This window comes from Lynx canadensis, chromosome A2 (assembly GCF_007474595.2).
Source record: "Lynx canadensis isolate LIC74 chromosome A2, mLynCan4.pri.v2, whole genome shotgun sequence".
Classification (NCBI taxonomy): domain Eukaryota; kingdom Metazoa; phylum Chordata; class Mammalia; order Carnivora; family Felidae; genus Lynx; species Lynx canadensis.
In genome coordinates, this window is record NC_044304.2 from 147,149,421 (window position 1) to 147,158,374 (window position 8,954).

At 52.9% G+C, this 8,954-nt stretch overlaps 1 protein-coding gene across 1 annotated transcript; it reads right to left on the minus strand.

The window, feature by feature from the left end:
• Nucleotides 1–287: 287 nt before the first annotated feature.
• PODXL (podocalyxin like) lies at nt 288–8,494 on the minus strand. The gene is given in 9 exon segments (XM_030297110.1): nt 288–485; nt 1,522–1,689; nt 1,940–2,001; nt 2,240–2,387; nt 4,332–4,403; nt 4,681–5,069; nt 7,723–7,810; nt 7,812–8,383; nt 8,455–8,494. Coding segments are annotated over 9 exon segments (1,737 nt in total).
• Nucleotides 8,495–8,954: the final 460 nt, after the last annotated feature.

The window sequence follows — 8,954 nt, forward strand, 5'->3', positions numbered from 1 at the left end:
TCCTACTAGATGGTCACGTGAGTGAGCTCCCTCTCGCCTTCCAGCAGTACTGAGCTCAGGCACTAGTGGGTTATCTTACAAGACAGATCTAGACAGAATGTGACTTGTTCAGTCTGAAAAGGGGAAATTAAGGCCCCGTGGGGATTGGGAGGAGGGAGCCACCAAGTCTCCTTCCCCTGCCAGTCTCTCCCTCAGCTGGGAAGGATGTTCCTCCCCTGTCCCAATGGCACTTGAGGTGGCTCAGTCTGGAGCGCTGTGGCACTGTCGGAGGCCACCCGCAGACCTGATTAGAGGTGTGTGTCTTCCTCCTCGTCCAGGTCATCCTTGGTCAGGTTGTCTAGGGGGACGATCCAGCTGTCCCCCAGCTCCCCATTAAGGTTGACCACCTTTTTCTCCTGCATCTCTGAGGAGGTCTCCATCACTTCCAGTGTGGGATTGTCATGGTAACCATTCTCCACTGTCTGCAGCTCCTCCGTTAGTCGTTGCTAGGGCAGAGAAGATGACCCAAGAAGAAAGGGTAATGTTTAGGGGCTATAGCCTTAATATTACACATTTAGCCCCACAATCCAGGAACCCCAGCTTGGCTAATGTGCGCAGTAAGTGCTCCTGGAGATCATCGTGGCTACTGGCCTTGCCCAGCATCCTAGAATTCCCAGCTCACTTGACCTTTCCCCTACTGGCAAATCCAGGAAGTCAAGCGGAAACGGACTCTGTTCTGCAGAGTCCTCTGATCGCTCTCCTCCATTCCTTCCCTCCAAACCTTACTCTCCAGGCACCTGCCTCACCCCACCCATTGTACTGAATCAGGAAGGGCTGGAAATGACTTTCATCAGGCCGGGTGACCCAGGACCTCTCCAAGCCCCGGCAAGATGTGTGCGGCGCGACCTACAGCCGTCTCGGCCACAGACAGGAGCCACCTGGAGCCCGTGCTCTTCTCTCGTCTTTACCCGAGGTACAACCTGGGTCACGCGGTCGAGTCACCTGGGAAGCTTTGAACAAACATTCAGATCCAGATTGTCTCAACTGGCGTGTGAGGAGGCCGGCATGCGAATTTCTCTAACTGGCCCCATAGTGTGCAGCCAGGGTTGAGGACTACGTGTCCGGGTGGGGCCGTCATGAGGGGAATCTGACGAAGGCGGGTAAAAGAGCCTCCTGTCAGACGTCAGACACGTGGGCCTAGGTCCACTTCTTTCAGGGAACCCTCAGCAGCTCCGCAAGGTGACCGTTCTCCCCACGTGCAGATGAGAAACCTGGAGCTTAGAGGTTCCAGGAAGTGCCCGTGGCCACGTGGGTAACAGGCAGAGCCGGGGCTCTACCCCAAGTCTGGACTCCGCAGCCGCGATCCTCCCTTCCCCCGCGTGATTCTTTCATCTCCCTGTAACTTTGCAGTTCCTGTAAGGGAGGGTCTCTGCCTGTCCGAAAGGGTTCACGGCCCCCTCACTCTCCTCTAATATGGGGGTGACGGGTGAAGTCATCTGGTGAACTGGCCTGCTTCCCTGGCGAGGGGAGTGAAGTCCTCACCTGGTCTTTCCTCTGGGAGAGGCGCTGGTGGCAGCAGCCATAGAGGGCAGCGACGAGGAGCAGGAAGGAGGCCATACAGACGATGGTGATGATGAGGGGCATGCTGAACCGGTCCTCCGTCTCTTCGGGTGGCCCTTGGTCCCCAAGCTTCATGTTACTGACTCCCACCTGCCAGGAAGGAGGAGGTTATGTGGCAGAAAACAGAACGCGGGTCACTCCCGGTCAGTTACGATCTCTTCTGCTTGGCGTTTGCTGGGGGACCTGTTCCGTCACCCGGCTGTCCCCTCTCTAATCCTCCCGTCTTCCAGCTGCTTGCAAGCGGGAGGTCCCTCTACAGCGAGAAGCACTGCGGAGCAGAGTAACTGTAGACTTCCGAGGGACAGGCTTCCGCCCCAGCACACGGGAGGAGCCCGCTTACCTCTTGCAGCTCGTCCCATTTGTCTTTCAGCAACTCATACACGTCCCTGGGCAGGAGGTTTGCTGTGGGGAGGAGAGACGTTTCTAGTGGTCCAGCTCAGAGTGATGTGCGAGGGATGGACACAGGGCCCCAAGAGGACATGCTGTACCTCAGTCTCCTGGGTGCTGTCTCTCTTGGCGCGACCCTTCTTAGGGTACTGAGGAAGGACCAGCCCTGACCCATCCTCGTGGCTCCTAAGCTGTCACCCCTTGCCCCATTCCCACCCCCCTTAGGCCTCAGCACCCCCTCCCCTCAACTCACTCTGGATAGCGATTTCTTTGATTGCCACTGCCTGGGTCTCGGGAATAGGTGTCAGCCGTATATGGCACCGATCTTGAGGTGGGTTGAAGGTGGCTTTTGCTGCTCTGCACAGTAGTGTGACCAGTTTGTCATCCGAAAAGTTCGTCTCCTATTGCAGGGAGACCACAAGTGATTCCTCAAAGATCAGAACAACAGCCTAGGTTTCGGGGGCTGCCCGTCGGACCCAAGGTCTGGAGAATGCATTTGCCTGGTGTGGACCTATTTCTCTATTCCCTCAACTGGGACCACGTGCAGGCCCGGAAGGAGTCAGAGGTTATTAGGTGCCGAGCTGGGCCAGTCCCTGCCTTCCCTGACTCATGCGAATCTCCTCCCCGGGTCCCCTCACCCTGTTTATCTTGTCTGTGGCTGACCAATACCTTTCACCTGACTACCCCCTTTCTCTCTCAGAGTTCTTCAGGGGTCATGACCTGATGCCCTTATCATTGCTCTAGAAGGGACTGTGGAGGTCCTTCCCAGCAACCACTGCCACCCCTCCCTACCCCCAGCCCCCAGCCAGTGGGGAAGACTCCAGCCCTCTCTCAACCTTCCAGGCGTTGATGCCCAGTTCAAAGACCTCAGGAGGGGAAGCCCCAGCTCTCAGCCCAAGGATATCTATCCCAAAGTTGAAAGATGCACGCCCTTCCCTAAACTAAGATTCTGTCCATGAAGCCATAAACAGGCTGACAGGGAAAAAGGCAAGGCTGTCACTGAACAGGGCACGGTGGGAGATCTTGAAGAGGCACACGGAGACATCTTGGAAGGAAGTCCTGTATCTCTAAACAGAGCATGGCTGACGTGGCTTTAGGGCTGAAGGTGAGGAAGCAAAGTGTGGACAGCTTTCACCAGGTCCTGCCATGTCGTCTAGAGGCACACCAAGCTGGCGTTCCTCTGACCTAATTTTGGAATAAGGTATGGAGATGGGTGAAGAAAAGGACTCTTGGTATGGCTCACCTCAGGACCCCCACAAACCATCCCTAGGTTTCTACCTGGGATTTCCTAGGCTTCCCAATCCCTCAGCCTCACACCAGGTAGGGATCCAGGGCTTCCAACCCTCCTTTTACAGCACACGGGGGAAAAAAATGCTTCTCCCAGCCAATCATACAACCTGGCAAGTTTTAGCAAAAAAGAGGGCCTGAGAATGGCTGGGTACACATCGGTGGGATTCCTGCCTTGTCCAATAACCCAAGGCCAGGGCAGCACCGCTCCCTCTCAAACTCCAGTCTAAATGCATGCTCTGTAAAATTCACTTGGAAAATCCCAGCAAAACGAACACCCAAAAGAAAATGACTGAAAAAATACAGGTGGTATTAAAATGTTGTAAACCCACCTTCTCGTCTTCTAGACAGCCTGTCTTAATTCTAGGGGGTGTTTGCAAAAACAGTCACTGACCAGGAGAGGGCAGCAGTGAGCCACCCATCAGCTGCACTCCCAGGTGCCAGCAGAAGGGAGCAGCCATCTGGGCTGGTAGGACACGCCCTTTCATGAAAATGGAGTCATGCGCAAGCTGACCCCCCCCACCCCAGCACACACACACCACCCTGAGTGCTGGCAATGGCTCCCTGATGCTTCGGAACTGACTGCTCAGACCAGAGGGAGATTATCTCCTTGCTGTTCAACCACTGAGGCCATCAGATTAATACATGGGCCAGCAAATATAAAACCACAGACCATGAGAGCAGGAAAAGTTAGGCAGGCAGACTGAGCCTCTGAAGACCAAAGAGATCAATTTAATTAAATCACAGCCTGAACGAAAGGCAAACAGAAACTAGGGCTGAGGTCTCCAGACTCTGAGAACATGTGAACAATTACACAGTGCAAGTCCAGGAGACCTGGGTACTTCTTCTGGCCTGACAGCAGCCCCATGGGACTTGACTTAGAGGAATCTGAACTTCACTTTGTCCCTCTGTAAGCTGGAAGGGGCCCCTTCCCACTAGGAAAAAAACAAGGGCAGGAAAAGGAACACACCATTCCCTTCTACCTTCTCTGACCCTGCCGCTAAACCACAGTTTGGGGGTGTAGTTCAGGGTGCAGCCTGGATTAGCAGGGTACTCACACAGGGGCTGGTTTTCGTGAAGTTCAGGATGAGCATCCTCTCGGTTTGATTTTCGGGATGTCCGCACTGTATCTAGAAGAAGCCATTGAGATTCAGATTCTGGCTCAGCCTGGCAGGGTCTCATCACTAATTCCTCCCTCCCCTGAGTGGGTGACACAAAGGAAGGAGTTTCTGGCAAACTGGGCTGGCCAGTTACAAAGCCAGGTGTGTGCCTGGCTGTCCTGCAAAGCGAGGCAGAGGGGGTGGATGGCTGCCTACTTCTAACAGTCCTCGCCAGGGGCCCTGGGCTATAAGGAAGACTAGAAATACCTCTTAGAGCCCCCTCCCATCTGAGTCTGGTCTCTCTTACCTGTCCCACCGCTGCTGGCAGCACCCCATCATCCCTATGAGTCAAGGCAGGAGAAGATGTGCTGGAGACTTGGGGGGTATTTGGAGCCAAGTGAGTGCTAAAGCTTCCAGGTCCCATAACAGTAAATGTGGCCACAGGTCCCGACGAAGAGGAAGAGGTCCCAGGGACGGAGGAAGAGATCCCAGGGACGGAAGAAGAGGTCCCAGTGACGGAGGAAGAGGTCCCAGTGGTGGAGGAAGAGGTCCCAGTGGCGGAGGAAGGGGTCCCAGTGGCGGAGGAAGGGGTCCCAGTGGCGGAGGAAGAGGTCCCAGTGGCGGAGGAAGAGGTCCCAGGGACAGTTGGCACCTTGCTGGAGTGCTCATGATTTCCTTGTGAGGCAACAAATGATGCTGTAATTGGAAAGCAAATGCTATGAGAAAAGATGAGTGGGAGGTGCCTGGCTGGCTCAGTTCGAAGAGTGTGCAACTCTTGATTGCGGGGTCGTGAGTTCGAGTCCCACATTGAGTGTAGAGATGACTAAAATTAATAAAACTTTTTTTAAAAGCAAAAAATATAAGTGGAACCTTTAAGAAGACAGTCTTTCTTGTTCTTAGCTCCCTAAGGTTCTTTGATCTTATCTCCCACCTAGACTACAAGCTGGAGTAATGAGCAAGGCTATGAGGAAGAAGTAAACACCTGAAGTCCATTCTCATAACATAGTCCAGGATGGGTGAGACTGAATGAGCCAGGGTGAGGCCTCATAAAAGCAGTCACAATGGCAATGGTGTCAGCAGCAACAGCTAATACTAAATGAGGACTTACTCCATCTGAGGGACCGTACTGAGTGCTTCTGAGTTACTTTCTTAGTTAATCCTCACCACGCTCTACGAAGAAGGTACCATAATTAACCTATTTTATAAATAAAGAAACTGAGTGGCGCCTGGGTGGCTCAGGTGGTTAAGTGTCCGACTTCGGCTCAGGTCATGATCTCACCACTGGTGGGTTTGAGCCCCGTGTCAGGCTCTGTGCTGGCAGCTCAGAGCCTGGAGCCTGCTTCGGATTCTGTCTCCCTCTTTCTCTCTCTGCCCCGCCCCTGCTCACACTCTCTCTTTCTCTCAAAAATAAATAAACATTAAAAAAAATTCAGGGGTGCCTGGATGGCTCAGTTGGGCGCCCAACACTTGATTTCGGGTCAGGTCAGGATCTCGCGGTTTTGTGGGTTTGAGCCCCACATGGGGCTCTGTGCCGACACTGTGGAGCCTGCTTGGGATTCCTTGGGATTCTTCTCTCCTGTCTCTACCCCTCCCCTGCCCTCTAAGTAAAAATGAAAAAAAATGTTTTAGTTTAAGAAAGACAGGAAGAAAGAAAAAAAAAAAGAAAGAAAAGAAAGGAAAAGAAAAAAGAAAGGAAAAGAAAAGAAAAGGAAAAGAAGAAAGAAGAAAAGAAAGAAAGAGAAAGAAAAGAAAAGAAAAGAAAGAAAGAAAAGAAAAGAAAGAGAGAAAGAAAAGAAAACAGGTTTCAGAGGGGCTTGATGATTTGCCCAAGGTCACAGTGTTAAGAAGTGGCACAATAGGGGGCATGTGGGTGGTTCAGTTGGTTAAGTGACTGACTCGCGGTTTCCGCTCAGGTCATGATTGCAGTTTATGTGTTCGAGCCTATGCCAGGCTCCACACTGCCAGTGCAAAGTCTACTTGGAATTCTCTCTCTCTCTCTGCCCCTCCCGTTTGCTCTCTCTCTCTCTCTCTCTCTCTCTCCCAAAATAAAGAAGTAAACTTAAAAAAAAGAAGATGACACAACAGGGAGACACAACAGGGGCGTGAATCCCGGCGCCCCTAACTCAGAGCCCTTGCTTTTCCAGCAGGACAGCACCACCACGGTGGCAACAGCAGCGTGCATCCCGATTACCGAGGAAGTTCTGGACAATGCAGACCCTCAGGTTCACAACCTAGAAGTTCTGATTCAATAGATCTGCTATGGGTCATGATCTTGAGGCTCATGGTCCATCAGTGAGTTTTAAAATTTACTTACTGGGGGGCGCCTGGGTAGCTCAGTCAGTTAAGCGTCCAACTTCAGCTCAGGTCATGATCTTGCGGTCCGTGAGTTCGAGCCCCGCGTCGGGCTCTGGGCTGACGGCTCAGAGCCTGGAGCCTGGTTTCCGATTCTGTGTCTCCCTCTCTCTCTGCCCCTCCCCCGTTCATGCTCTGTCTCTCTCTGTCCCAAAAATAAATAAACGTTAAAAAAAAATTTTTTTTTAATAAAATTTACTTACTGGGTTAAGATCAGCACTTTTAAAAAGGAACAAAGGAATGGGATGGAGTAGAAAATTATTAGGACGTATCCCATACAGCAAGAATAAGCCCTGATATGTGAAACTTTTGTTATCAGTTACATGTGTTGTTATACGTGTGTTACATTTTCGTGTCCCAGATCGTGGTGTAAAATTAAAATGTATTTCCTACTGTAAATGCTATCAAACACATGTGAGCAACACTGTTCTGGAGTCCTTTTCTTTTTTTTTTTTTTTTTCATGTTTGTTTTATTTTGAGAGAGAGAGAGAGAGAGAGAGAGAGACAGAGTGTGAGCGGGGGAGGGGCAGACAGCGAGCGAGACACAGAATCCAAAGCAGGCTCCAGGCTCCGAGCTGTCAGCACAGAGCCCGATGCGGGGCTCAAACCCACGAACCGTGAGATCATGACCTGAGCCGAAGTCGGACGTTTAACCGACTGAGTCTCCCGGGCGCCGCTGCTCTGAACTACTTTCAATGCTCCCTCCACCCTGCAACCAACCGCCCAAGTCTTACCCATGAATAGACTGTTGGCTTGTTTATGCGCTCAACCGAGCAGGCCAAAACCCCGAGCTCTCATCAGAACAACACAGCATTGTTGGCCTCTGCTTGTCATTGAAGGGGACCCCGGGCCTGAATGAAGGTGGTGTAGTCACAGTGTGTAACCCTCAGCATGAATTCTATCTTCCAGCTGAGCAACTGTATAGAATATAAGCATTCAGAAGTTTCTTCCTGCTGGGGTGGGGGGGGGGGGGGGGGGGGGGGAGCACATCACTTACTTGGCGTGGAAGGCGCCCCGTGTAATGTGGAGTCGGGACTGGTCTCGGTGCCTAAAGTACTTGAAGCCGTAGAGACTTTGTCTGGTGCCTTGAAGAGTCCCCGGGGGCTTCAAAGTAGCAGTCGCAGCTGGTTGGTGAGGGCTTGCTGAGGTGGCCGTGGAAGGAGCAGGTGTGGTGCGGGTGGGGCTAACCAGTGGCGGCAGAGGCCCCGTGCCCTGCGTGGTCGTGCGGTCAGTGGGAACACTGGCGCTGCTCTGGGCTCCAGATCCGGCTGGCTGGCCCTGTGTGGTGTCGGGCTTCACGGACTTAGTGGTTGGTGGATCAGGAGCTGTCGGGGGGCCGGTTAACACCCCTCTTGTTACTGGGAGCGTTACCCCCTCTTTCTGCGTCGGGGCTAGAGACGGGGCAGCGGGTAAGTTGCTGGGTGCCGTAGATGGGCTTTTGGGGACCACGGCTGACGTGGCGGATGACAGCTTCCTTTCCTCAGGAGTTGGTGGAACCGTGGCCGTCGTGGCCGTCGTGGCCGTCGTGGTCTTTGTGTTTTCAACTGGACTTTCACCACCGTGTGTTAATGCTGCGTCGGGGTTGCCTGAGTTTATATGTTCTACCGCGGTCTTTATATGTTCTACTGCGGTCTTTGAGCCAGTAGCGGTCGGGACTTCTGTTTACAAAGACAACACAGAAAGAAGTTAGGGCATCAGCTGCAAGTGTTCCTCTCCACACTCCTCCAACTCTTCCCGGGGATCCAGAGGCCTTGCTGCCACCCTGCCATGTGCCTTGGCTGAAGGCCTGGGTCCTCCACGTACCCAGATTTGCTGAAGTTTAAGAAACCTCTAAGGACAACAAGAGTGAAGCAGAGGAAGTCCAGGGAAATTCTGCAGAAGAGAAAGACCGGGCCACCTAATCACCCTGCACGGGGAGGCCTGCGTGAGCCGCACGCGTGCCCTTCCTGTTTTCACTGTGCCGCCACAGAGCCAAGGTCCCCTCCTCCTCCCTCCCCCCGGCTCGAAGGCACATGAGCCTCCGGAAGATTCCGCAGACTCATGCCTCCTGAACGGCCTTGTTGTGGGCATGGCAAGAGAGATGTGCCTCCGTTCTCATGGAAGTATAATCTAGGAGAAACTGACAATAGTGACATTACACAAATGGCCGTCTAAGTACAGTTGTGAGACATACAAGGAAGAGAACGACGGACCGTCTGACTCTGTTCTGCAAGGCAGCTTACCCTTACC